The sequence below is a fragment of the Diaporthe amygdali genome (assembly GCF_026229845.1).
Source record: "Diaporthe amygdali strain CAA958 chromosome Unknown NODE_9_length_1275696_cov_64_842800, whole genome shotgun sequence".
Taxonomy (NCBI): domain Eukaryota; kingdom Fungi; phylum Ascomycota; class Sordariomycetes; order Diaporthales; family Diaporthaceae; genus Diaporthe; species Diaporthe amygdali.
The window spans coordinates 654,358-681,579 of NW_026517029.1; the positions used below are offsets into that span (position 1 = coordinate 654,358).

The 27,222-nt window shown below is 50.3% G+C and overlaps 6 protein-coding genes across 6 annotated transcripts; 5 read left to right on the top strand and 1 right to left on the bottom strand.

Moving 5' to 3' along the window:
• Positions 1-2,941: 2,941 nt before the first annotated feature.
• On the top strand, positions 2,942-5,206 carry J7T55_013004 (transcription initiation factor iib; the record flags this gene model as incomplete). Its single annotated transcript, XM_053141650.1, has 1 exon — positions 2,942-5,206. One exon carries the CDS (start codon positions 2,942-2,944, stop codon positions 5,204-5,206), a length of 2,265 nt encoding a protein of 754 aa, XP_052995351.1.
• A 2,772-nt stretch (positions 5,207-7,978) lies between these two features.
• J7T55_013005 (uncharacterized protein) lies at positions 7,979-9,476 on the top strand (the record flags this gene model as incomplete). The annotated part of the gene is made up of 2 exons (XM_053141651.1): positions 7,979-9,358; positions 9,417-9,476. The coding sequence occupies 2 exons, from the start codon at positions 7,979-7,981 to the stop codon at positions 9,474-9,476; spliced, it is 1,440 nt and encodes a 479-aa protein (XP_052995352.1).
• A 2,122-nt stretch (positions 9,477-11,598) lies between these two features.
• J7T55_013006 (uncharacterized protein) lies at positions 11,599-18,617 on the top strand (the record flags this gene model as incomplete). Its single annotated transcript, XM_053141652.1, has 9 exons — positions 11,599-12,053; positions 12,153-14,631; positions 14,811-14,898; positions 15,331-15,399; positions 15,908-16,001; positions 16,068-17,069; positions 17,126-17,444; positions 17,524-17,840; positions 17,990-18,617. 9 exons carry the CDS (start codon positions 11,599-11,601, stop codon positions 18,615-18,617), a joined length of 5,451 nt encoding a protein of 1,816 aa, XP_052995353.1.
• Positions 18,618-18,917: 300 nt separating this feature from the next.
• J7T55_013007 (uncharacterized protein) lies at positions 18,918-20,195 on the bottom strand (the record flags this gene model as incomplete). Its single annotated transcript, XM_053141653.1, has 1 exon — positions 18,918-20,195. The coding sequence occupies one exon, from the start codon at positions 20,193-20,195 to the stop codon at positions 18,918-18,920; it is 1,278 nt and encodes a 425-aa protein (XP_052995354.1).
• A 674-nt stretch (positions 20,196-20,869) lies between these two features.
• On the top strand, positions 20,870-21,844 carry J7T55_013008 (uncharacterized protein; the record flags this gene model as incomplete). Its single annotated transcript, XM_053141655.1, has 3 exons — positions 20,870-20,873; positions 21,056-21,130; positions 21,609-21,844. 3 exons carry the CDS (start codon positions 20,870-20,872, stop codon positions 21,842-21,844), a joined length of 315 nt encoding a protein of 104 aa, XP_052995355.1.
• Positions 21,845-24,026: 2,182 nt separating this feature from the next.
• On the top strand, positions 24,027-24,779 carry J7T55_013009 (guanyl-specific ribonuclease; the record flags this gene model as incomplete). The annotated part of the gene is made up of 5 exons (XM_053141656.1): positions 24,027-24,029; positions 24,098-24,259; positions 24,321-24,384; positions 24,461-24,523; positions 24,628-24,779. The coding sequence occupies 5 exons, from the start codon at positions 24,027-24,029 to the stop codon at positions 24,777-24,779; spliced, it is 444 nt and encodes a 147-aa protein (XP_052995356.1).
• Positions 24,780-27,222: the final 2,443 nt, after the last annotated feature.

Sequence of the window (27,222 nt, forward strand, 5' to 3'; positions counted from 1 at the left end):
AGTATCTGGGACACGTTCCTAGATGGGCCTTCACCCCTGTTCAGTATACCGGAGAAAATTTAAGCTTCCCGCACCGAAGATTGACGTGCTTGGTGACCAAGTTCGTGCTAAATATCCCACATGTAAGATCAACAGAGTCGAAGGAACTCAAACCTTGCTGCAGAGTCTCCGTGGTATCTAGCATGTGATTGACTGCCAACATGAAGCAAGAGAGCGTGGCTTGATACGATGCCCATAGAGATCTTGGACGAGAAAAGAAAGTCTTGCTGAATTTGAGATTTGAAATTGCGACCACAAGTTGTCCAGTCGCAAGATTTGGACAGCCATATCTATTCAATATGCGACTTACCATGGCAGTGATGAGCATGAAGACGAACGCTTTTGAGAGGAAAAATATTGCAGCATTTTTATGTTAGCAGAGTCCTCAGCAGTCTCGTGACATTGTCTTTTGATAATCAGCTCTACGGTTCAACACCAGGTATGAAGGTAACTTACCAGGCTCTTGCGAAGCAGCGATCAGGCCGTAGAGGTCTCAACAAGATCCAGACCCACTGTGCGAAACCTATTGCGCTTCAGATATAGCGAGGCTGCTAATAGAATGTGACATTGGGGATCATTAAAGTTTGACCGGGCTGAACTATCACTAAGAAAAAGAGACTCGCGATCTTCAAGCAAGTCTTGGCCGACTTAAAAAGTGGACCTGGAACATCGGCTCATTCCGAGTGCCAAACGGCACCTAAGGCGAAGGCAAGTGGGCGGAAAACGACAGTGTCGTTGCCCAGCCGGGCTTTACTGCGTACATGCCTGAGTACATTCAATTTCCTCAAGCTGTGCGGCTGTTTCAGGGGCGAGGGCCTTTCATCGGCGTTTAAGTCGCGTTTTCATTCATAAGGTTTTCGAGCGACAAGCACCGAGATCCGAGACGCCGGCCTTCCCCATGTGTAGAATTCCAGGTGCGTTCCAAACGCTGTCGTGAAAGCCTGCCTAATTTAGACCTCTGGACCGATGAGTCGTCAAAGTGCAATATGTAGACATTAACAGCGGGATTGTTCGATCAAAAGCAGCTTCTTCATGCCAGCTGCTTGGACTTTTGTGACGCAGAACCCCTGGTAGAAATGTATCTGGGCAGAATTGCGAACTTGGTACCGCTCGCTTGCCCTCTGATTCGCATCCAAAATTAATAATACCTCTTTTAGCATTCATGGAGCTGGACCCCTTGGCAAAGCGGCAAAGTTTTAAGGGTGTTGGGCACCTGGACTAGGACTTAATTTGTCGAGTGGCATTGGCTCAATTCAAGAACAAAACTAGCCAAAACCTTGGAGTGTTGGCATTTTCGACTCTGAAAACACGCCACGCGAGTTTGTTAAGCCGGCGTGCGAATTCCGGTTCAAGGAAGTCAGACAACACTCGATGGCCGTTTCAGCATGCTGAAGTGATCGTGTGTGTGCTTGACCATCCAGTGCCAACATATTTTCAAGGTCACCGGTCTTCCTATTCAGCGTGCAGTTTCTTGAATAACCGTGCGAGACATACGTGGCTCGAAATGCAGTGATTAAGTAGTATAGGTAGGTGCTCAAGGAAAATAGGGTGTACTGTGTACAGATAAAACCTCCAGCAAACCAAAATGTGCACAACGCAGGTTCTCGTCCGAAGTTGGGGAACATTACTCACATCAATTGTTCAACGGTACTTTGGTCCGATGTTTTCACGCGTCTTTCGTCACTGTGTACCTGGTCTGCAAGCACATAGAGTTTTCAAAGCAGTGCAGAAAATGATTGGACCTTTTCTAAGACTTCTAGCTATCTCGTAGGGATGTTGGGCAACACGGCAATGCCAAAATAGGAGCCGTGTCGTCACGAAGGGGCAGCGAGCTGATTGCCATGGGTCAAGCCGCAGAATGGCTGTGAACTGTATGGATCGACAGGAAAGGTCAGAAGGAAGCGAGAGACAATGTCGGTTCTCGCGAGCATGGAAAAGCCGCTTGTCTTTGCGAGTAGCAACACTCGGAAGAAAAAGAAGAAAAGGACTGATTTGTCAAGTAGTAGATTTCAAAAACGTACCTCAGTAATTATTTGGAATCACCAGTGCCCAGTTGAAAGTGTTCTACCCAAGTAGGGGGAATCAGCGACAAGGTGAGATAGCACAAGATCGGTGGGATACTTGGGGGAACAATTTCGATAGACTTAAATTTAGATCATCGTAAAGTCGGAGGGATGGATTTTGTGGATGAGGTCCCTGGTAGAGTGCAAGGGACGGCGAGTACTGTGTGTGGTATTTGGCTGAGAAACGGGGGCTCGGTTGCTGCTCGAGTCTTTTTATCTTCTGCCTTTTTTTTTGTGGCAGCAAGCTGTGCTCGAACCCGTCGCCTGTCGTGTCTGTTTCTGTTTTCAACAGGTGCAGGCTCCGGCCCCGCCTGACTAAGCGAGATCGCCCGCAGAGAAATGCTTGTGGGCCCGTGCGTGGGGCCCCGCTCTGGCCCACGCCGACTTGCAATTTTCCCCAATTTGCACGCTGAATTTTCCCATTGAACCAGCCGACAAAATCCAACACGCGCGGCTCACAATTTCGCCGACGCAACACCCAACTCGCGTCAACAGCAGTCCCATCCACCATCCACCATCTACACCCATCGCCCAATGGCATCACACCCCTCCTGGGATACTTTCACTTGTTGCCCTCTCCGTCTCTTGACTTGAGTTCTATTGAAGCGTACGGGGATACAGACTACTGCCGACCCCAGTCTCACCGTCGTCCCTCGGCGGGTGACTCAACACCTCACCTCGCCTCACCTCATCCATTTGCCTTCTCTTGCCCTCGGCACCGGGCCTCATCTTTTCGGCCAGCAAGGCGACTCACATCCTTGCTTGTGCCTCAAATCAACCAAATCGCTACTGTTTGCTTCTACTTGGTCATCAAGCTCGCAGACTCTTGTCGGCTGGCCATGTCGTCTATGGTCAAAAACCCCCGCAAGGCGCCGGCCGCCAAACCCAAGGTCTCGCGCCCCAACCCTGCTCGAGCAATTAACGACCGAGACCACCGGCGCAAGCAGATTGCCGAGTACAACGCCAGCAGGGCCTCTTCTTCTGCCGGCTCTCCGCCTCCTACCAATGCTCGCTCGCAGTGTCCCAACCCAAAGTGCTCAGCCCCCAATGTCGTCGACGGAACCTGCCAGTCTTGCGGTGCGGTCATCGACGACAGCAACATCGTCGCCGACGTTCAGTTCGGGGAGGCTTCCAACGGCCAAGCAATCGCTTTCGGTGTCACCGTCGGACACGACCAGGCAGGTCCCCGCCTTGGTGGCCCTGGCTTTGGGCCTCGCCGGGCTGCAGGCGGCGGCGAGGGGGAGAATCGCATCAAGTCAATTCTTGAGGGCCGCGATCTTATTATCGGCCTGCTCAACCGCCTTGACCTGGGCCAAGTCGAGGGCCAGCTTTACCTTTCGGCCTTCAACAAGTTCAAGGAAGTCCTGGGTCGAAACTTTTGTCAGGGGCGAAGTGTGGCTAGGGTTGCCAGTGTCTGCGTGTATTGGGCTATCCGCAAAGAGCGCAACACCCCGGTCATGCTCATTGACATTGCCGATGTAGTCAAGATGGACGTGTTCCTGCTCGGCCGCACCTTCAAGAAGATGCTCCACATGCTCTACGGCGGTGACGAGGCCAACTACCCATTCGAGCCCATGGTTCCCGAAGACATCATCAGGCGCCTTGCCAGCCGCCTCGAGTTCTACGGCGACACCGAGACCATCCAGGCAGCTGCTGTGCGGATTGTACAGAGAATGGACCGCGACTGGATGATGCTTGGCCGCAAACCCGCCGGAATCTGCGGATCAGCCCTCATCCTTGCTGCCAGAATGTTCAACTACCGTCGAACCCCTCTCGAGGTTTCCTTCGTTGCAAAGGTCACGACGGCTACCCTAAAGCTCCGTCTCGATGAGTTCGCTAGGCTCGAGGCCGCGCAGATGCGCATCAGTGACTTCATGAAGGGAGAATTCCCTGGTCAACAGAAGTCTCACGACCCCCCAGCATTCTACCGCCAGACCAAGGAGTACCAGGAGGAGATGGAAAGGAAGAGGAATAAACCTGGTCGCAAGCGCAAGCGACAAATTATTGACGAAGAGACTGGCGAACCCCTGGTGCCTGGCAAGAGACAACGGGAAGACGGCCAGCCGGAGTCTGGTTCCTCTTCTCAAGACGACGGTACTCCGCCCGCCCCATCTGAGCAATCGCGGACTGACGCCGACGGATTTGTTATTCCTGCACTGCCTCAACGTCAACTTGTCAGCCCCCCAAGTCAAGGCACTCAAGGCCTGACGGAGGATGACATTAGTGAGGCCGTGCCTACAGATGAGCAGGACGAAGTGGACGCGCTTGCATCCAAGTACGGCGACGTTCCTTTGCCTGAATTAAATACCGGGAATGGCGAGCCAGGCGGCTCCGGAACACAGATCTCAGCTGTGGCTCCTGGGGCCAAGAGTCACCGAAACCGCCTGCAAGGAAGTGCCCTGCGTAATCCAGCCCTGTTCCATGAGAGCGAGGAGTGGACTGAGGATGAGAACAAGATGGCCGAGGAGATGCTCAGCAACATTAGGGACATCAACTCCAAGGTCTGGGCCGCTGCGGCAGACCTGGCCGGATTGCGCACCCAAGAGCTGATGGATGAGCTCGAAAACATGCGGCCGGCCAATTACCAGCAGAACCAGCTGCTCGACGCGCCGGAGGTCACAGAGGACGAATTCGCTGACGACCCGGAAGTGCTCAACTGCTTGCTGAATGAAGATGAGCGCAAGATCAAGGAGCAGCTGTGGCTTAACGAGAACAAGGACTGGCTGCGTCTCCAGCAGGAGAAGGAGTTCAAGAAGAAGATGGCGCCGGTCAAGAAGCCGCGCAAGCAACACACGCGCAAGCCACGCATTGGAGAGGGCCAAGCCACACCCGCGAGTTCGGCAGAGGAGGCGGCTCAAGAAACGGCCAACCGGCGCGGAATCTCAACCAAGATCAACTACGCCGCCCTTACCAACATGGACCGCAAGGGTCCAGGATCGTTGATTGGCAGCGAAATCACAAGTCAGCAGACCAGCCGCGCTGGCAGCGCCGAGCTTTCTGATTCGGACAGCGACGACGATGACTTCGGCCTTGGCGACACCCAGGGTGATGAGAACGAAGAGGGAGAGCAGTACGATGCCGAGGACTTCGGGGATGATGACTAGTGGTTATTGAAAGAGGGATGGTCGAGTGGAGGCATTCCACACGTGAGGCACGGACAGCAGACCACCCTGCTTGCGAGCATGCTTGTCAGTATTCAAGATACCCATAGAAGTCTGCCAACCCAGACCGCATACCAGTAGAGTTGGCAGAAGTAGGAAATTACTTTAGGATTGAAAAGCACGGCTAAAGCAAGTGGCCGGAATCCAAGCTGAGCAAAGTACTTGTCGCGCCCGTCGTGCCCTGATGTGTTGTGATGGATAGACGGATGACGGCGGCTACGCTCGGCCCTTGGCTCGTTAAACCCAGATGAGGAAGCGATCGGGACATACCGACCAGACATACCCAGAACTCATCTTACCCCATGGGGGCTACGGGGCCCTCGATGGCATTGGATCCCAAGGTTTCGGCTAGCATCAAACCTCGTGCTCGCCTGGCTGCGCCATTGGATGCGAGATGGGGGGATGGTCGAGCGCTACTGGCATCAAGGTCACGATGTCACGATGTCACGAAGTCACGAAGCTGCAGGCGTTGGTCCCAGGATGTGCCGCGGCTGGCCTGCTTATTAAGTGCTAATCCATGCCAGTGGCCGCAGCGACGATCACCAGTGCTAAGCTCCGCCCAGGCACGAAAGCTGTCGACCAGGGAAAGCTTGGGAATACGAAGCAAGGTACAGACTACACGAGAAGAGGAGGATGTTCCCTGCGTTCGGCCGAGAACTGTGCTAGACACCACGTCGGCTGATCGGTGACCGTATCTGGAAGGAATAACCACGAGAATTCAGCCTGAGTTGGAACTACGAATACTGCTTGTCGACGATGTAACCATGTCTTGCTGCAACAATGTGCTGACCGCGATGCTGCCGGCCTCCCACACCCTCGGATAGCCCGGTGGCTGCATCCTTGGACTTACCACTGCGTATGACACTCAGGTCGGTTGTGGTTGGACGGCGTCTATGTCTCTTATCTTTGAAACAGGCCAGAAGAAGGAACATTTAATTCAGCCGAGTCAGGCCCCGAGATCTTCAGAGAGATAGAGAGGATTCAGGAAAGATTTCTCATCTTCAGTTCGGACGAGGACGGGACTGTTTCTTGGCGTTCTCTTTTGTGTACGACGAGCCAGCCAAAAAGATCATGAGAGAAAGCAGGACGGCTGGGTGGGCCGGTACTTGGAGAAACAAGCCTTGTTGGCAGGGGGGTGGCGGGTAGGGCCAGGGCCGAAGTGGATTCTATTACGGGAAGTTTTCATCTCCCATGGCGGCGTCCATTTTATTTCCGGATTGCCATTACACACCAAATGACTCGCCATGCCAAGTCGCTCACCGCAGAGCCGCATGCGCCGCCCGACGTCACCTTTGCCCCTGCAACCAGTCAGCTAACTCTTTCATAAGAGTTTGCCCTCGGGTCCACCGTGTTACGAGCAAATATCCACCTCATGCGTCCAAATTGACCTGCTGGTACCTGGCTGATCCCTCAACTGCTCGCCGTTGAAGACGGGAGAAGTCGGCCAATATCTTGCACAAGCTGCAACCCACGCACAATTTTGCATGAACGCTTGCCAGTGCGACTGGCTCGTGCCCTTGCATCTTCACGAGCCAAGTACTTCTGACAAGATCTTAGATCTAAAGTTTTCTCCCAATCCGTGCTTATCTCCCCCACGCGGGGCGCTCCTGGTCCTTGTCATGGTCCTGGTGCTCCGGGTCGGGGCTGTTCAGGGTCCAAAATGGCCAGAATGGCGAGACGCATAGAGCACCCCATCTGGTCCATCTGGGCCGTCCGCCCAGCCGCCCCAGCAGCGACCTGTTCCTCACCTCCCGTGGGAGTGATCGTCTCTCGCCATGTGCGTCATGCATGCCAGCTGACCCCATCGGGGCTGCAGTTGGGCTAGGAGCGCTCGCTCATTTTTGCTGCACGAGTCGGATGCGCCTCGGCGCCTCTTCGCTTGTCGGCATTTTTTGCCAAATACGCTATTCGCGCTACCGGGACAGAGTACAACGGTACCAACCTGCCGAGGCGTTGTCCGTTCTATGTAGTTCTCCCGTCAAACTGGTAGTGCCGGTACATACGGTATGGATCATGCTGGCAGGTCAGGTGGTCAGGTTCTAACCTCGGAATTCTCCATGGATAGATACAAGGACTGCCGTTCCTGGAGGCCCGGTCCAGTCCATTCCAGCCATGCCCTGCCATCCAGCCAGCAAGCGCGACCGGGTATGGCAGGGCATGGCATGGCACGGCACGGGAGGACAGAACAGAACAGGACACGACCGGGGCATGGGGAGGCGGATAGATGCTGACGAGTTACTTACACGTCCTGTTCGGACTACAACCGTTGATCGGTCGACTCAAGTCTCCTCTCATGATAAGCTTGACCCTCATTCATATTTAGTCCTGCCTGCTCCCTCGAGCACTTTTGCCACCGCTTTTCTCCCTTTTTCTTTCCCATCTCTGTGACCTCGGCAGGAGTCAAAAAGGCCAGCCCTCCCCATCTCTTAAATCCGGTCCGGAGCTTCAACGCCGACAAGGGACGTCATCGCCGCGTCCTCCCCGTGGCCACTTTGAAAAATTAACCTCGGCGGCCCGATTTCACGCGAGCCGATCAGACCAGACCGTATCAGAACAGACAAGCAAAACTTCTCTGTGAACGTCCAGGTCTCGTGACTGATTACCGACTGCCAGCTGTGCATCAACTACACAAAGCTGCAGAGTCTGACCCTCCACCTCTGGCCTCCCCTCGCAAGCTGTCGACGATTTCCCAACGACTCGGCTCCACACCCCAAGATGGCCGACTACAACATCACAGCCGCTCACGAAGTGGACTCCACCGACAAGAAGGCCGAAAAGACAGTCAGCGCCAATGAGAGCCAACAAGGCTCAGGCTCTGGCATGTTTGGCCAGACAGAGGTCGGCGAGGTGACGGACTGGAACGACCTGGAGAAGCGCAAAGCCGCAGAGGGCCACGCAAATTTCCACCGGCTGGGCTGGAAACGACTGACCGTCGTGCTCATCGTCGAGGCCATCGCTCTTGGTTCCCTGTCGATTCCCTCGGCCTTCGCGTCCCTGGGTATGGTTGCTGGTGTCATTCTCTGCGTCTCGCTCGGTTTCATCGCCATCTACACCTCGTATGTTGTTGGCCAGGTCAAGCTCGCGTTCCCGCATATCACCCATTACGCCGATGCCGGTCAGCTTCTCATGGGCAAGTTCGGCTACGAGCTTGTTGGTGTCATGTTTGCGCTCCAGCTCATCTTCCTGGTTGGTTCGCACAGTTTGACGGGAGCTATCGCGTTCGGAAACATCACCGACAACGGTGCCTGCTCCCTCGTCTTCGGTATCGTGTCAGCTATCATCCTGCTTCTGCTGGCCCTCCCGCCCTCGTTCGCTGAGGTTGCCATTTTGGGATACATCGACTTCGTGTCCATCATTCTTGCCATAGGAATCACTATTATCGGAACCGGCGTACAGCAGAGCCAGGGCATGATCCCTGAATCGGACTGGTCGGCGTGGCCCAAGGAAGGATTGACATTCGTCGAGGCCTTTATCGCTGTTGGCAATATCATCTTTGCCTACTCATTCGCCGTCTGCCAATTCTCATTTATGGACGAGATGCACACTCCTAAGGACTTCGTCAAGTCCATCTGGTGGCTCGGCATGATCGAGATCGTCATCTACACTGTCACCGGCGCTCTGATTTACGTCTTTGTCGGCCAATCCGTCAAATCGCCCGCTCTGCTCTCCGCCGGCGACCTGCTGTCCAAGATTGCATTCGGCGTAGCCCTGCCCGTCATCTTCATCTCGGGCTCCATCAACGGTACCACCGCGGGACGATACATCCACGCCCGTATGTACAAGGACTCCGTCATCCGGTTCATCAACACCAAGATGGGGTGGATCACGTGGATCGTTCTCATCGCCATTATCACCTTCATTGCGTGGGTCATTGCCGAGGCGATCCCGTTCTTCAGCGACCTGCTGTCCATCTGCTCCTGCCTGTTCATCAGTGGTTTCACGTTCTACTTCCCTGCGTGGATGTGGTTCAAGCTCATCAAGAAGGGCAAGTGGTACAGCAAGGAGAACCTGCTGCTCGCGATTTCCAACGCGATCATCTTCGTCATCGGTATGATTATCCTCGTTGCTGGCACCTACTCCAGTGTTCAGGATATCGTAAGTTGTCTCCCTACTCCTATCGGCCTTCGAGGTTTGGTGCTAACCTCGCATTTAGATCGACCAATACCGAGCTGGAACTGTCCGTGGCGCTTTCACATGCAGCCCCTTGGCTTAGATGGAGATAAGACGAGCCAGACCATATACCCACCAGGCCAAAGGAAAATGACAAAGGTCCGACTTTTGTCATTATCAGCCTGGGGTCATGCTGTTTTGCACCACCAATCTGGGGCAATCAAATGTATATACAATGAGTTGAATGAATTAAATGATCATCAAAATACTTCACAACTTTGTGTGCGCGTGCTTTATCTTGTGTGACTGGCTTAGATAAATATATGAGGTAATCCTTGCTTAGCGGGTAGGAATTGTGCTTTCATTGTTCAGCTGTCTCTACCCTGCTTGTCACTTCGCCTATATTTTGGCCAAGGTGAAGCTGTTCGGTAGGAGTTTCGCAACAGCCATTTCATCGTTGCATTATAGCTGCTCACAGTCAGCGGGGGACTTATTTCCTGAACCAGATCTGGAAATCTGGGATATGCACGGTACGTACTAGTAATATCAAAGGTGAGACTCAAGCTGTGTGTCATTAACAGTCTGGCAGCAACCACGGCAACTCTCACTCAATAGACAAATCGTGCGGCGAGTAGCCGTATTATCTGACGGACTCGCAGCACAAAGAGATTTCGCGGGACATAACCCTGATCTGTAGGTTTTGAACGACAGTCTTACTGTGTTGTGAATCTTGATTTGATAGATTTCATGATTCATCATGTTGCGAACAGACCACAGAGAAAGTGATATTGTCACGAGTAGCTGTCATCAATACGTCAACTGAAGTTAAGTCTGCGCTACCTTCTATCCAAAGGGAAGCCCTAGGGGCCGTAGGGTCCAAAGTAAATAAAGGCTTGGTGGGCTGTGATCGCTTATGTAAGCAATTGCCTGCCGGCTGCGCTTCACTCACGTACGCACCCTCTCAGACATAACAATCATCACTCACGACAATAATAGGTATTCTTGTTCTGCAGACTAATTGAAGTTTATCTTTGGCTAATTTCGTTTTGATTTGATAGGGGCGGTTGACAATATAAATTGTAAAAGACAGGTATATAGGTGGATGTTCTTGAGCCGCCGGGCAGAAAAGCTGATCAGCTACTGCACCATGTAAGATTTTAAGCACTAAATAATAAGCATCTAAAATATCTATCCATTCATTTTCGTTATAAGAAATATTCAAAAAAAAAATCTAGACTTATAATCGAGGCAAAAATATATAATAAGCTCTGTGAAACTACTAATAAAATACATTAACACACAGATAACCAGTTATATAAATTAATAAATTTATACCGGTAATGCAGAAAGTATTTCAACATATATGATTTTCTCATATATTTGAAAGGTCAGGGAATCAGTTTAATTATCCAATCTTGGCACCAAACGATTATCAAGTTTTGAACTTTCCACTTTTCACGTGGCTGTATTCTCAGTGTTCAAGATTTTGTCTCGTTCTTGTTGTTCCTCTTAAGCAATATCTGTTAATTTACCTTCCTCGTGACAAAAATGGTGTTAATTATAAGGAGTTCATAGGTTATATACTTATCCTTGCATTTAATTGCATCCCGGGTTGTAATATCATTACCGCCGCCGTTCTACATTAGGCTTTTTGTCTACCTTCCATGTTGTCCTCACTTCGAAGGCTCTATTACTGCACGTGGCAGAGCCAGGCAAGCAGAAAGCCAATTGCAAGGGCGCTCTTGGTCCCCTGCAACCTATTGCTAGTCACACCCTCTCTTGGCTGCCACTCTGCGGACTGACTGAAATTAAGTGGCTGCACAGCCCAGTGGCTTGAATCCAGAAATATGCAGACATCTCTACTAAGACTGACCGGGGGCGGACCTAGCCTATAATACAAGGTTGTCAAGAACAATGGCCAGCATGCTTGCTGCTGTGTGACTACACAGCCGACTTTGGTTCTACCTCTAGAATTGTCAGCCGCTGTACACAGCCATTGTGGAATAAGACCACCTAGAAAGTCACAGTAAGCGTGAAATTTTGTGAGTTCAGAATCAGAGTCAAGCATTTATATAACTGAAGTGAAACATTTTCACTCGCTGTTGCTGAATGCATTAAGCCCATTCATCAGATTACATGCTAAGTACTTACGCAGGTAGACACCAACAGCCTGTGTTGAAGCTCAGTTATTCACATACCGGTAAGAGAGCCACATCTCTGCCGGAATGGATCCATTGACATCATTCAGCCTGGCTGCCTCGATTGTTCAATTTGTCAACTTTGCGACATCACTCATTAATCAGACATACAAAATCCATGCCTCTGCGGCTGGATCAACAGATCGAGCCCAAGAGCTAGAGGAACAATATTACATCTTGCTTCAGTTCAGCTCGAGGCTGGACAACAAATCGTCATTATGCGTATCTGGTGGACAATTCCATCAGGATATCGAGCAAGACATAACATCACTGGCTCAATTGAGAATTGTGTGTAAGGAGCATTGTCAGACGCTACTGGACATTGTATCCGGGCTAAAACTGGAGAATGGCAATGGACGGCTGTTCCGGAGTTTTCGAATAGCATGCAAGGCTCTACGCAAAGAGAAACGCATTGCGGAGCTTGAAGTCAGCTTGCATTCACTTCAGACACAAATGACCTTCCACTTATGTGATATTGCCCGGTAAGTGACCCAAGACATATATTGCTCTGTAAGAGGCTGATAATACCTTTTTAGCCATTTTCATGAAGAACATGCTTTTGTGTTGGCTGGTTTACGGAGACAGGCTTATGCGCTGGAAATCGATCTATCCAAAAGGCTTGACCACCTAGCGGACATGCTGAGCGCAATTCAACGCGCGGTTACCGAGAAAGACCAAACCAATATGGCTTTGTCACTTTCAGAGGTTGAAGATCTGAAAAAAGAATTCGAAAAGCTTTCTATAACAGAGACGGGCTTGTCTAGAGATCTCCATGTGGTGCGGAGCTTGACGTTCGAAAACCATGTCGATCGGTATCATGCCATAACCGAAGCCCACCTCAAGACTTTTGGATGGATTTTCGATCCTAAGCACACCAGGAGCGAGGGGCTTCGGCTTTCAAAGTGGCTACGGGAAGGCGAGGGTGTCTTCTGGGTTTCAGGCAAGCCTGGCTCTGGAAAGTCAACTCTCATGAAATTCATCGCCGATAATACCCAGACACAACGAGAGCTATCAAGGTGGGCTGACTCTCAGAGTAGGGTCGTCACATCTAGCCACTACTTCTGGTGGACAGGAACTCGTCTACAAAAGTCCCAGGAAGGCTTGCTTCGGGTGCTGCTCTACGGTATCTTCCGAAAGTGTCCCGAACTGATTCAAAGCGCTTGTCGGGAGGAATGGGAGGAAGCCATTTCATTTGGTCAGTTGGATACTCAGAGTGCCCAAATTTGGACATACGAAAGACTCCGGGCTATCATTGAATCTCTTGCCAGACAACCACCTCTTAACACGAAGTTTTGCTTTTTCATTGATGGCCTGGATGAGTATGAGGGGGATCATCTGGATATCTGCAAAATCCTCAAAGATTTAGCAGGTTCACCAAGCGTCAAGATGTGTGTGTCAAGTCGACCATGGAATCAGTTTCAGCTGGCATTTGGCGACAGTGACCAGAAGATCATGGTACACGACTTGACAATAGACGACATCAGAGGTTACACGAGAAGTAGACTCTCTGAGCACCCAGAATGGAGCATGATATACGGACAGCGAAGGAGCGCTCAGGCCAAGGAGCTTACAGAGCTGATCGTACAGAGAGCCGAGGGTGTCTTTCTGTGGGTATTCCTTGTTACTCAACTTCTCCGCGAGGGATTGAGTAACAGCGATAGCATGAGAGACCTCTGTCGGCGAGTCGAGAATTTCCCTCCAGATCTTGAGCGCTTCTTCATCCAAATGCTTGAATCCGTTGACGGATTTTATCATCAAAAAATGTCAACAGCACTACAACTGGCCCTGGTGGCGGAGAATCCAATGAATCTCTCGGTCTACGCCTTTCACGAAGAAGAATACGACAATCCAGACTACGCTCTAGATATGAAGGTCAAGTGCTTCAGCGAGATAGAGGTGAAAAAGCAGCATCAAACTGTCGAACGCCGCCTCAATGGATGGTGCAAGGGTTTGCTTGAAGTCCACGGTCGTGAAGTCCATTTTCTGCACAGGACCGTGGCTGATTTCCTGAGAACTGGAGAAATGGTGGAATTTCTGAAAAAGAAGGCGCCTGCTAATTTCGACACCAGCCTGTCTGTCTTAAAAGCCTACACAGCCTGGATCAAGAGTGGGAACTTTCCGAATCTCGCACGTGGATCACATGAGGGTGCAGAGGACCTCCAGGACGAGTTATCTTTAGGACCATACGAGACTACCACCAGAACACTTCAAAAGGTCTACAATCGCTATTATACTGTCACTGATTCGGAAAATTACAACCCGATTGAGATACAGACACTCACAGGCGAAGCTTTGCTCGCGGCCTCGAGAATTGAGAGGTCTCTTCGTTGTCACTCCATCAGCCACCAAGCCATGTTTGTCCACATTGACGCGATCGATACGACTATTCAAGAATTGGAAAGCCATGTCCTTAGCCCTTATAGCAATAGGCCGCAAGCCGTACTCATGAATTTCAGAACGAACATACTCCAGAGCGCCTTGGCTTTATATCTAGACAGAACACTGTCGCGCGATCCGACCTATTTCCACGGTCTGCAAAAACCTGCACTGTCAATACTTCTGGACGCATTTATTGCTCCAGAAGATTCGCAAAGCGATGGATTGGATATTAGGAGCGATCTTTGGCCAACAGAGATTTGTGCGACGCTCCGATGCCTCCTGGAAAAAGGACACGGTCCAAATGGGATAGATGAGAACTCCGACACGCCATTCAAGAAACTCTCTTCTCTCGCTTTGCCTTGGAATGGAGGTCCTTGGAAGACTTGTACAGCACCAATTTTCCGTCAGAGACTCTTCTCCCTATTTCTTGGATTTGGCGCCGACCCCATTGTACTGATAAAAAGAGACGGAATCCTTTACTCAACTCCCTGGTTCGACTTTCTCATGGCAGCTTTTCGTGTCCCGTGTGAGCCTTCGGAAGAGGATGCGTATCTGAGTGAGCTTGACGCATTCCTTAAGAAGGATGATCTCGCATTGCAGGTCCCAATGCAATCTTCATCCACGTGTCCGCTCGAGGTATTCTTCCTGCAGATGTCTAATTTCAAAGAGAGTCGCGGCTCTGTAAGCCACATAGGAAGTGCTCGTCTTTTGGGAAAGGTATCATCGAGGCTATTACGGCGAATGCACGATGAACACATTGAGGTGAAGTCTGCTTATCGGAGCCTTCAGAGGTCACTTCCAGCAGCCTTGTATCATAGTATAAAACTTGAGCATGACGCTTTCGTGATAGCTGAGCGAAGGAAGACGAAGAAGAAAAGGGACAGAAAGCTAAATACATGGAGAAGGCAGAACGGAAACGGAAATGGATGGGTCGCTTATGGGAGACGAGTAGGCAATTCAGCTAAGCCTCGGCGCAACAAAGAAGTTTAATACGCAATAATAAATTTTCTCTTTCTCTCTCTCTCTTTGGGTTTTACCAATAATTAATAGCTTTTAATATCAGTCGAGACTAATAAAGTTCTCATACAATATTGCTACACAGAAACCAGATTATCAATGATAGTGAAGTCTTTTATTTGGCAGAGTTTTAATGAAATTCAAATTCGCCTGTTTGCCGAGAAGCAAGAAAGACTGTTCTTCTATGACTGCCCTTGGTGGTGCTGAGGATAGGGCCGAATAGATGAATCGATGCAATCAATAGTCACACATCCACCAAGTAATGTTGTGCAGGATTTATTTCCAACAAACGGTCTCCCTAAGTCATACAGATATTCAATCGTATCCTACTGCTACCTAAAAATCACATCAATTTAACATCAGCCGACAGTCCCGAGCTGTGCATCGTCCTGCTCGACGAGCGAAGTGCAATGACTTTCAACTGCCATTGTTGTAAGCGACAGTATATATCCTTCGAACATCTAATGGTCTTAAAAAGTGGAGACTGCGCAGCAATGCTATCGCTCTTGATACAGCTCATTCTTTATCGAAATGAAACCTTACAGCGAAGTCTGAACGGGGGAAGAAATAAGTCGTCCTTGAAGCAGCTTGTAAGGAGGACCAATGTGACCCCAAAAATAGGCCCCGCTGCACGCATATAAGCGCCCGCCGAGAGCATGGGGCCTGGCATTATCTAGGCACACACAGTGTCGCAACCGCCCAGGCCGGGCTCTGCAGCTGTGCCGCATCCCAACATTAGGCTGTCCTATCACAACCACCATGGAATGATGTTGGTGAATTGCCCTCGCATTTGATTAGCCCTCGAGTCGCTGAGTGACGCTCTTGAACCCTTTGGATGCGCACACCTACAACCACCCAGCCACATGCTTCAAGCGGCGGGGTTCTGCCGACCAACTTGCCTCCTCCATTTACTGGACGTTAACAACTCTTAACTTTCTAGATTTACCTGAACAAAACATTGACATGGATGACATTCACCACCACGGTGGCCGGCGACCCGCTAGGACTCCGCAAGGAGAGGTCAACGATTTCTGGTCAAGCTTCTCACGCAAACGACCAAGTAAAGTAACATCCATCTTTCCCCGTTTGCTATATGCCAGCCTGCTCCCACGCCATGATGACCCCCGTGGTGCATCGTCGGCACGCAATGCAGCCGAAAGCTACGACATCGCAGCCAAGGAGTGCCGCGAAATGGTCAAGCGGATCAGGGAGGAGTGCGAGCGGACGAACGAGAAATTCACGGATCCGGATTTCGATATCGAGTCCGACTTCGAGACCAAGAACAATTGTCTCTTTGGACTGCATCCACCCCGCCCGCCCCCACCTCCTCCCGATAACATGACTGTTACCAGCATTGCCAGAAGCATCTCCAGCAACAGCTCACATCCGGGGTCAGTTCATCGCCTGGATTGGATCTTCAGGAATCCCCAATTCACTGTCAATGGGTACTCGCACACAGATGTTCAACAAGGAATCGGCGGGGACTGCTGGTGGCTAGCAGCTATCTCAACAATTGCCCACCGGAGGGACCTCATGGATAGGATCTGCGTCGCTCGAGATGAGGAGTGTGGGGTTTATGGATTTGTCTTCCAGCGTGACGGAGAGTGGATTTCCGTGATTGTCGACGACAATCTATATCTCTCTTCAGAAGACTTCCGAGATTTGCATCCCGAAGACTTCGACCCCGATGGTTCAAAGGCTGCAAAATTTAAGATGTTGAACCAGAGAGGGTCGGAAGCGCTATTCTTTAGTCGCTGCACTGAGGAGAACGAGACATGGCTGCCACTGCTGGAGAAGGCTTATGCAAAAGCTCACAACGATTATGAGGCAATCGATGGGGGCTACGTTGGAGATGGTGTAGAGGATATGACCGGAGGTGTCACTACACCCATTGCTACTAACAAAGTACTGAGAAAAGATAGGCTGTGGAAAGAGTTGAGCGGCTCTGATGGACAATTTGTGTTCGGTATATCTGCTCATTCGCGCTTTGGAAGGGTGGAGGCAGACTCAGGAGTGACTCTTGGCCATGCTTACACAATACTTCGAGCTGTAGAAGAGGATACCGAAGACGGGAAGAGCTCGGTGCGCTTGGTCAAGATTAGGTACATGCTAGCATTTCCCAAGGACTTCCAATCTTCAAATTTGCTAACTTCCTCAGGAACCCCTGGGGTAAAAGAGATGTCAGAGGCAGAGAAGGCGAGTGGAATGGGAGGTGGTCGGATGGCTCTGAGGAGTGGACGCCATACTGGATGGCAAAACTCGACCACAGGTTCAAGAATGACGGGATTTTTTGGATGGAATACAGTGACATGCTCGCAACATTCAAGTACATATACCGCACACGCTTGTTCGACGAGAATTGGACGGTCATCCAACAGTGGGCCAGCTGCAGCGTCTCGTGGGTCACGGGCTACTTACGAACGAAATTCATACTTGACGTCAAGAAGGCTGGTATGGTTGTGATTGTGTTAGCGCAAGTGAGTTGCGGCTATTCATGTCGACCCTCGCAAGACTGGGCATGGCTTATGCGGCACCAGATGCTAACTCGAAGTCTAGTTAGATGAACGGTATTTCAAAGGGTTGGAAGGCCAGTACAAATTCAGTCTGCATTTCATCGTACAAAAGCAGGGAAGTCAAATCGGGGATTACATCTGCCGAGTGCGCCCAGTCCCCGGAGGAGACCACCGATCTATCAGTTGCGAAATAGAAAATCTCGAAGAAGGGCAGTACGAGGTTATACCACAGATAACCGCGGTTCGATTCAAGCAAGAGCAAACTGTCGAGTACTTAGTACCCCGATATGCGAACACGAACCCACAGAAGCTTAGGCAAGTTGGGCTACAATACGATCTTGCTCATGCAAAGGGAGGCATGTAAGTCCATTCAAAATTTCCTCAACTCTGAATTACACGAGACGGTCGGCCCGTGCGGCTTTTAGAGGACTGGTTTCAGTCCGTGGAATCGTCTTCCAGCTGTCGGTGTTCGATACCCATTGAGCCTTTGCTAAACCCATGATTTATAGTCCTGATGAAGACATGAAAATCGAGCAAAAGAATCCCAAGTTGAAGAAAAAGCTTTTCAAAAAGTCACGTCATCCCCATATTCGGGGAAGATTAGTAGAGTTTGAACTTGATGTCATGTCGCAACAAGAGCAGACGCCTAGCGAGCGGAGTGACACCAGGTTGGAGGAGAAAGACCAGTTTGACGAGTTCCAGGATGCAACGGAAGGCCCCACGGCTGACACCAAACCTTCATTTGAATGCCGAGAACACGACGGGAACGAACATCCCAGAGATTGCTCTAGGGAGAAGCTCGCGATGCAAAATGGCGAACAACAACAGGGCCATGAGTCAGATGGGCCCGAAAAGAGAGGGGAAAACCTTCCGACGAATTCGAATGAAGCTGGAACAGTAGTCGAAGATGACAAAAACCTAAGCACCAACGAGCACTTCGATGTACACTCCGCTGATGAGTCTTCAGACTCTGACAGTGCAGGCAATGATGACCGACGGTGGAACGCTGTCTGTATCGCTTGTCTCCGAGTCTACTCCAGAGATCCAGAATTGACTATCACCCTGGTAAGCCCGGATGACAGGCAAGGATCGTCAAATTTAGTCAGGGGTCAGGAGCCCGCTGGAGCAACAATGTAGAGACCTGTTAAGTGCAGAGGTCAGTGCCTTGAATGGCTGCTGGAAACTTTTGACCATAATTTGACAGCTGTGGATTCATATGTATGCCCGTAGGGAGTGGAGAGGTCTTCTCATTGTTTTCAGAAGTATGAGAAGATAGGCTCACGACATATTAGACTGAGCATTGGTCAATCCCGAATAATGAGGAGGAATGGAGAAAGGCCAATTTATAATGAATGGCGGTTAATTAGGATTTATGTTCCCTTCGTCGCAGCACATCTCCTCCATTGAGCGATTGCTGCATTGCGATATTTATAACGCTCATACACGTTTGAACATGTGAACCTGGAATCTCATGTTTTCCAGGCTGACCGGATACTTCAAATCCTCTTCCAGTCGGTACCACATGCTGTCCTCATCAATAACCTTTTGCCATGCACCAGTCGCCTCCTCGCTTACATCCTCCTCATTCTCAGTATTCTTCCTCGGTTTTGGCAGAAGAGCATAATCCAGCAGCCAGCTCATGGGATATTTCTTTTTCTGCTCCCCTTCTTTGACACCGCCAATCGCTGTCTCAGAGTAAGATCCAGGACTGTCCACCACCAAGAGCAAACTTCCCTTAGGAGCAGCTTCTGTTACCTTCAGCAGAAAAGCGGTGGTTCGTGGCATTGAAGCTGTGTAGAGCTCGTTCAGAGTAAAGAAAAGGGTGAGAAGCGCCGGATCAGGTCCGATGACTGCGCGGAGGTCCTCGTTACTGCAGCCCAGTATATCGGTGCGTGTGAAGGTATGCTTGATAGCTTTGGGCGAGAGGAACGAAGCATTTGTGGCGCGAGCTGATGCGCTTGCATACTTAGAAAGAGTCGGAGGTGTCTTGAGACATGTATGCAGCTTGGAGAGCACAGACGCCCAGTCCGCTGTGTCGATAAGGTTTAATTCGAGAAGCGTCGGCGAAGAATCAGCCTCTGAGATTGACAAGCCCTGCAAGTCTTTTGAGATATCCTCAGACAGTGATTGTGGTCTACCGCCTGCGTCTGAGAGCCGTAGATGACGTAAAAGAGCTGACAAGGCCATAATTTCAGCTGCACCACCTCCGAAACATATCACCCTGGCTGGTTTCTGTTCATTACCGCCGGCCACCAGTTGCTGAATGCAAGCGTCGTCAGCTCTCTCCTCACAGATCCAAGCCAACAGCTGCGCGTATCCCAGGGCACGACTAGGGCTCCAACGAATTGCGTATGCCTCCAGGAACTCAGCTCTTCCAAAAGCTGTATCAAAGTCTCTCCTGAAAAGTGCATCCTTGATCTCCTGTAGCGTTGGCTTCAGCGCCTCGAAGTCATTGGATGCAGGAAAGGTGGTGCGGAAGACGTCGAGAACCAGCTGCTCGAGCTCGACAGGAAGGGCATGATTCAACTTGGGTGGTTCTGCGGATGTGAGCCCTGAGTCTGCAGCCTGTCGGCTTTTCTTCTTTTTGTGAATATAACCAGGTCCCTTCCAGCCTGGAATCCCGGGAGTTATCCGTGCTGGCGCCTTAGACGCACCGCTGTCTGGAGGCTTTCCGTGTTTTGGCTGCGATTTTTCCTTGCGATCGTATTTTCCCATTGTTGCTTAGTCCATGAAGATCTTCCACCTTGGTTGTTTGTGATTGGAGTGATTTTGGCTCAGTTTCTTCAGGACTCGATCGATTTTGATGTCGATGATATCTGAGATCGATTGTGGCATCAAATGAATTTTTCCCGCTCAGTTGTCTCACCATTCAGACCACCATGCTTAGTAAGCGAAGAACAAGGCATAGTACAAGTAGATAAGGTCGGAAAACAAACACCATCTATGCATTTCCAGTGGTTCGATTTGATAACGAAGGTGTCTTCAAAAATTGCACAAAAGAATAGCTACATGCCTAATGTCAATATCTGAGCTTACTAGCACGCGATGTCGAGACCTAGCGAATATCCATAGCACCTGCGAAGATTTACCACATCAATATACCTGGGCATCGAGATTTTCGGCAGTATTGCATATCTCATTCTATGGAGACCTAATCTCGCGTCTGTTACGGTTTCCAGTGTGAGACCCAATTATATCTTTCGACCTTTTGATTATTGAGTTGTTTGGTCTTGAAGATGATCTTAATAAAGCAGTAGAACCTGACGGACCAGGCTTGTCATCCAGCACTCAACTTTGTCTGTCAGAGGCGCGTCAAGTCCAGGACCGTAGAATTTCGTGCTCTCGAGCGTGATCATGGTCGATGGAACGGTAAAGGTTGTTTCATCACGATGCGTGAGTCTCGAAGAATCCCTTGATATCTGTGACTGGAGAAGCACATGACCTTGGGCACATGTATTCATTAAATCGGTCTCCAATATCAAGGATATATGTTCACCAATGTAAGAACCTCGGAAACCTGACTGAGATGACTTGAATAACCTATGACCAGCCTCAATGACGCTGCACACCCCCAGAAGGCGGTACGAAGGACGGTATCCGCTATGGAGAAGTCTTGTATTCGGACCTCTATGAGCCAGGGCCCTTCAATCGTAAGAAAGCAAATCGGGCATGGCACTCACACTATTTCTACAGTCATCCTGGCCGTAGTCTCTGCTGAGATGTGAAACGCAACTCAACTTAATGATTCACAAAAGCCTCGAGTGAGCAAGATCATGTGCTCTTACAAAATATATATGCTGTAATAATGTAAACCATTGGTTTGCTAGTGAATTTCAAATTTCATCTCATTCCCAGAAAGCTTAATCTCGCAAAACCCTACAAAACTTTAGACAAGATGCCAGCAGAGAAGTTTCTCCTGAGTGATTCGCATCTCGGTGACACAAGGGTAAATTGTTCAAAGTACTGGAGTAAGTATCAACAGCCAGCACTGACATCTTCATCATTACTTTGCCCTCTTTAAACACGCTCAAAAAAGGGAGGTTTCGGCTCATGTAGCGTGGTACAAACGAGGCAGGGTACCAATCGTACCATAATTATGATGGATAAGCTAACATAGATTTCATCCAGATAACAAGACAATTATGAAATGGGCAGAAGAAGTGCCAACAACGTCTATGGGTGAGGACCCTACACTCGAGGATGTGTCGCCACTTTTCAGGGCGACAGAGCCTGGTGATTTCCAGCATGCCATATCCCAGAACGGCGAGCAGGCTCATTCTATCAGGAAACGCGGATCCCATGCTGATTTACGAGCAGAATACGAGCTGGGCGCAAACAACCACAAGGGATGCAATCCATGCTGATGATTTTGATATGGCAGTACACCATTTCACTTCATAATCCCAGAGACATGGGGTAGCACGCAACACATGTTCGCATTTTGTCATGAGAGGCTGTTGTAATACTAAGCAAATTAATCTTCAGTTTATCTAGAATCAATTAAATATTAAAAATGAGTTACTGAATACTTAAGTAATGAACCTGTATCGCTTCCTGACTCTTTCCCCTTCATATCAGAACCCGTGTTATCTTTACGCGCTGTGGTGCTGGGCGTAAAACTCACCCCCCCCCCTGTAATTCAAAATATCTAGCACTGGGGAAATTTGAGCATGAAGACATGCTAAATGCTTTGCGTCGTATGTGAGCTATAATTTTGCTCTCTTCATCAGGACTGTCTTGTGCTGTAAAACCCCGTGGGATCTAACTCATTAGCTTCAAACTGATACAGTATCACAGTTCCGTAGACAATTCATCAAATTGTGAGAATGAATATTCTTTTCTGTCCAGTCGGACACCGCCACGAGCATTGGTTTGAGTTCGCTGTTAAAATTCAGTTTAGTCAATGCAGATTTCTTGTCGGCTGGCAGATGACAAAAAAAGCCGCGATTGTAGATGTCACAAATGTGAGGTTCTTCGATGAAGCGGCAATATTTGGCGAGTCGCTGCTCTAGGACAATGACGAGTTCCCCTTTCATAAAATAGCCAGGCTTTCTGCCTCACGGGCATGAATCATGTCCAACCAATTGTTTCTTGATGAGGAAATACATCTTTCTTGAAGCACAAATCGGTACAGGCCAGTAACGTATGTCTGCTCGAGGAATTACCATTGACTCAAACTTTGAAATAAGTGCCAAATCAGGCCACAACATTGATGCGAATGGGGTGGTGCTCGCAGAGAATCATCTACTAAAACACACAGCGTGTGCGGATCACGAAAACGCTAGCAGACCTTCTTCCAAAGCCAGAGGTCATGCAAAGATTAGAGTATATGTCGTCTGGCCCGAGCCAGACTCGGCAATCACCGCAACAGCGCCTGCGGCTCGCGCTATTGACGGACAATGACCTCGATGAGAATAGTGAACTTCTTGGCTGCCTCCGCCTCAGGGGATGGCAAGCCCACTAGAAGATGCTGAAAGGCAGTGGGCACGATCACGAGGGTTGAATTGTGTAGACTGCAGCGCATTCAGTACTGTCTCGGGCCTAGGCTGTGATAAGACACTTGGCATTCGCAAAATGGTGTTGGTGGGGAGGATGCGTGCCCAGACGGTGTCTGCATGCGCGGTTGGCTCATCAAAGAATGGAGGGGGATAATGGCTTAGACGGATACAGTTTGGGGCGAGTAAAGAGATCGCGGATTGATCCTAAGTTACTGCTTGCGTTAATTATCGCGGGCTTGGAGACCCACATCTGAATTGATACTAGATCACGCCGAGTCGCCCAGCTGCAATGCTCACAGGTCCAGGAGAATATCGGTGAGGTCCGTCAGCCTCGCGATATCTAGAGCATCCTGATACAGAACCAGTGGGGCATCCATCACTATCTTGGCACCGGAGCCGTCAAATTAAGCTTCTATTTTCGCCTGGTCGTTTTCCGGCATCCTCTTCTCCTTCTGGCCAAGTCCCTCTAGTGATTGGCGGTTCGCTTCTCCCTGCAACGTCGATCTGCCGGCGCCGTTTGCTCCAATCAATGCTCGGAATGTGGCCATTCCGCCGACGACCCGCGACGGCGGACATCTTCGGTCTCCTATTCGGAATCTCACTGCCAAAATTCTTGGCAGAGCTTGTATGGATCGAGAAGGTAGCATTGAAGGGACCACTTTCGACCCTGTTGACTCGCGCTGATAAGAGCTATCTAAATGCCACACATTCGCTCACGTGTATGAATGGGCGGGATGTCTTTGGCTATTGTCCTTCCCGTCTCGGATTTAGGACCCGGCCGGTTGTTACGTTCCTAAAGCGTAGCAAATTACTGGCGTGGCTCTGGGAGCGGGAAATGAGGGAGGAGTTCCTGTATCCAGCTTGAGACGGACTTAGTAGATCTCGAATTGAAGCATAAGTAGAGGCGTTGGGAAGCTCATCACGAACGGAATGTTGGATACTCCCTCCAGCCTCGCTCGTTCGTCGTTCTACATCCAAGTGGGTATCTGAAGCACCGAGGTCAGCTTCTGAAGATAGCATTTTGAGGCGCTGAATCAAAGCTGCAACCATGGTCAGTCTAAAGAGCCAAACGAAGACAGAAGACAGAAGACAAAGGCAACTAACAAATGTCCCTGATAGCTTCAAGGTCTGTTCCTCGCGGCGTTGTCCGCTTCTGCCGCCTTTGCAGCGGTGATCCCAACCGTCGAGCCCGTGGTGGATCTTGTTGCCGAGCCCGTGGCCGTGGCTGGGGTCGAGGCGCGTGATACCTGCGTCTATACCTGTGGTTCAGTGTGTTATTGGGTAAGCAGCTGGAATTCAAATTATGATTTGATCGATCGTCGCTAACCCTACCTTTGTTTAGCAAGTGGACATTGACGAGGCACTGGCTGAGGGCTACAAGGACTACAAGGCGGGCTCCGCCCCAGGTATGTCAATTAACTTCTCCAGTCACGGGAGACCCCCCGAAATTAGAGGATCAGACAGCTCACAATCAATCCGCAGGTGGTTATCCTCACCAGTACAATAATTACGAAGGGTTCAGCTTTCCGACCGCGGCGCCATGGTGTAAGTATAAGCCTTCTCTCGCTGCAGTTGCCCATCCGTTTTCTATTAGATCCTCCCAGTATGCATTGTTCCGGGTTCCGTAGTAGGTAACTAACATATGGCAGATGAGTTCCCAATCCTTTCAACGTACAAGGTCTACACAGGCGGTTCTCCTGGCGCGGATCGGATTGTTTTCGACACGAAGGGAAACTTTGATGCATTGATCACCCACACTGGTGCATCTGGCAATGACTTTGTTGCCTGCAAGAAGGCTTAGATGCATTTAGTACTTAAGTACTCATCAAAAGCTTTTGAATCACTTCTCCCCATCGCGAGATGGCCCTTGACTTCTGGCCCTGTATAATATGTTGTTCCAAGTTTGTGTGCCTCTCGCCACCAGGCATATTTTGACACCATGCGTAAGGCACTTTGCACATTTTGTCGGTCTCAGCCTCCCGCGAAGATGTAACTCACCTCGCGGACTCCCTTGTGGAACTCGAGCCAGTCTTTCACAGTTTAGTATTTTCGTGGCCGAATCAGATGGCACTGGGTCAACCAGGGACTGTAATGCAACCCTGCCCAAACACGCAACTGGCCGATGATACCTGCCAATGTGGGTGTGGATTTGCTGACATATGCTTTGCACTTTGAGTCCCTATCACAATTCTTGTCACCATGGTATGACTTCGTTTTGCTGAATCTACAGAGTCATAATTCAGCGTGATACTCTTCAGCAATTCTTTTGCTATTCTGTGCAGTGGTCACGCAGTGACTCAGACTCCCCATGTCAAATCTGACCCCCCTATGGAGCCGGAGGTTTGAAACTGAACGTATTTACAATGAGCTTATGGAGCCCGACACACCTACATACGTGATAAGTCGGGTGCCAGGGCTCTGGTAGTCCACCAGGACCTCTCAAGGGTTTGGCAATCTGCGTGTTATGGTTTGTCCTGCTTCGATATCGAGGCGCTGCAGGAGGAGTTGATTGCGTGTCAAAATCAAGCAGAGAACCAGGATCTTGACGTTTGATCGGAATAGCTCATCAGCGTGCTATACTCCACAATTCGGCAGTATTAGGCGCCGAATGCAATTGGACGCGGAAAGGAAGTCAGCCTTGACTGTTGGTTTGCGCATTCCTGCCAGGCCAAGGGAGGGCCATTCAGCCAGGTCGCGATGGTCACCTTGTGGCAACATTACTAGGGCTTTCTAGGACGCCTCGCCGCTGCATCTATTCCTCATGCGTATGCTCGCTCATCTGAGCCCAGATAACTCTTCACCATCGTACCCGACTTTGTGATCAATGCGGATCGAGGACACACAAGTATCTGGACCTTGCTCTCTAAGTCTTGCCTTTTTGCATGGCGTTCAGTGTGCATCTCGCGCCCAGGACTGCCTACGAGTCGAGGACAGACGTCTGGATATAGCTCAACCACGACATATGCATCGCGCGGCGGAGGAAAAGCGGAAAGACAACCGACAGGCGTTGGTCCGAGTCTTTGCTTTTGTTGGTACCCCTTCCAGCATGAGGTTGAGACACAAGTTAATTCTGCCCTGCCGAGGATTCTGGAGGTCATTCCATGAATATTATATATGTGTCCATCCCACAGCTCCCTAAAAATCTTTACATCATGGCACCGGCATCTAGCCGACATGCACTGCGGAAATGCCTTCACAGTCCCCTGTCCTGCGAGTCGGCGCCACTCTTGCCGCGCTTCTCATCTCAGGTTTCTTAATTCGAAAGGTTTTTTTTGTGCCTGCGCAGCCTAAACCACGAGCAAAATCCAAAGAGAAAGGCTGCAAAACACGGGGTCGAAAACTTGGGGTGATTCCAGGAAATGACTCCTGCGATGGCTCTCCCGGGCCGCAGCCGAATGACGCCAGGCTAAGAGCGGCGGAAGCTGCCCAGGTATGAGCTCACGATGACATCTCCCAAAGGCTCACCGCATCGAACTTGTCTAACATATGCCAGGCGAGAGCCACAACCTCAAATAGGCGAGCTCCAGGTGCGCTGGGCAGGCTATTACAACAGCAAAGACGGCAGACTATAAGTGAGATAATGAGGCAGCAGGCGAGGGACGAGAGAAGGCGGAGAGAGTTTACAGCAGCCGGCGAGGAATGGTCTTAGACGGAAGCCGTTTGTTCAGAAATGCTGCTTGCTCGCCTACCATGCCAGCAATTGGTCCAGTTGCAGCCACTGTGTTATGAATGTATCATCGAAGCTGGCAAAGGCGTTGAACCACGGGTCATAGTGTACCAAGATCGGCCGACCCAATCAAGAAAAAATATATCCATGTCAGACAGGCAGTGTTGAGAACTAGCTTGAGCTGAACACCTGAACTATCATGGTTAAATGAAGACACCCCGAGGCGGCTGAATTAAGATGGACGTGCAGGGGCAAACCAGTGCCCTGCGACTCACCCGCACCAATGACAGAGGATTCCATCCTCATGACGTCTGGTGGGTCTCAGAGGCTGCCCCACGGCGGGGTTGTATCCCACGCGTCGACCTTCCTAGTGATCGCCTGGTTGCCAGGCAGGCCGCGCTGCTGGGACAGGCACTGGCACCCGTTGTGAGAACTCGCCCGGCTTTGCAGATCACCGATCGCTTAATGGCCTCCCAGCTTTGAAATCGAAAGCCCCTTACCTAATAATGTCTTTGCCAATGGTTCGGTCCGATAACCGCGGCGGAGCTATTGCGTTTGATGTTCTTCTTATCGTAAT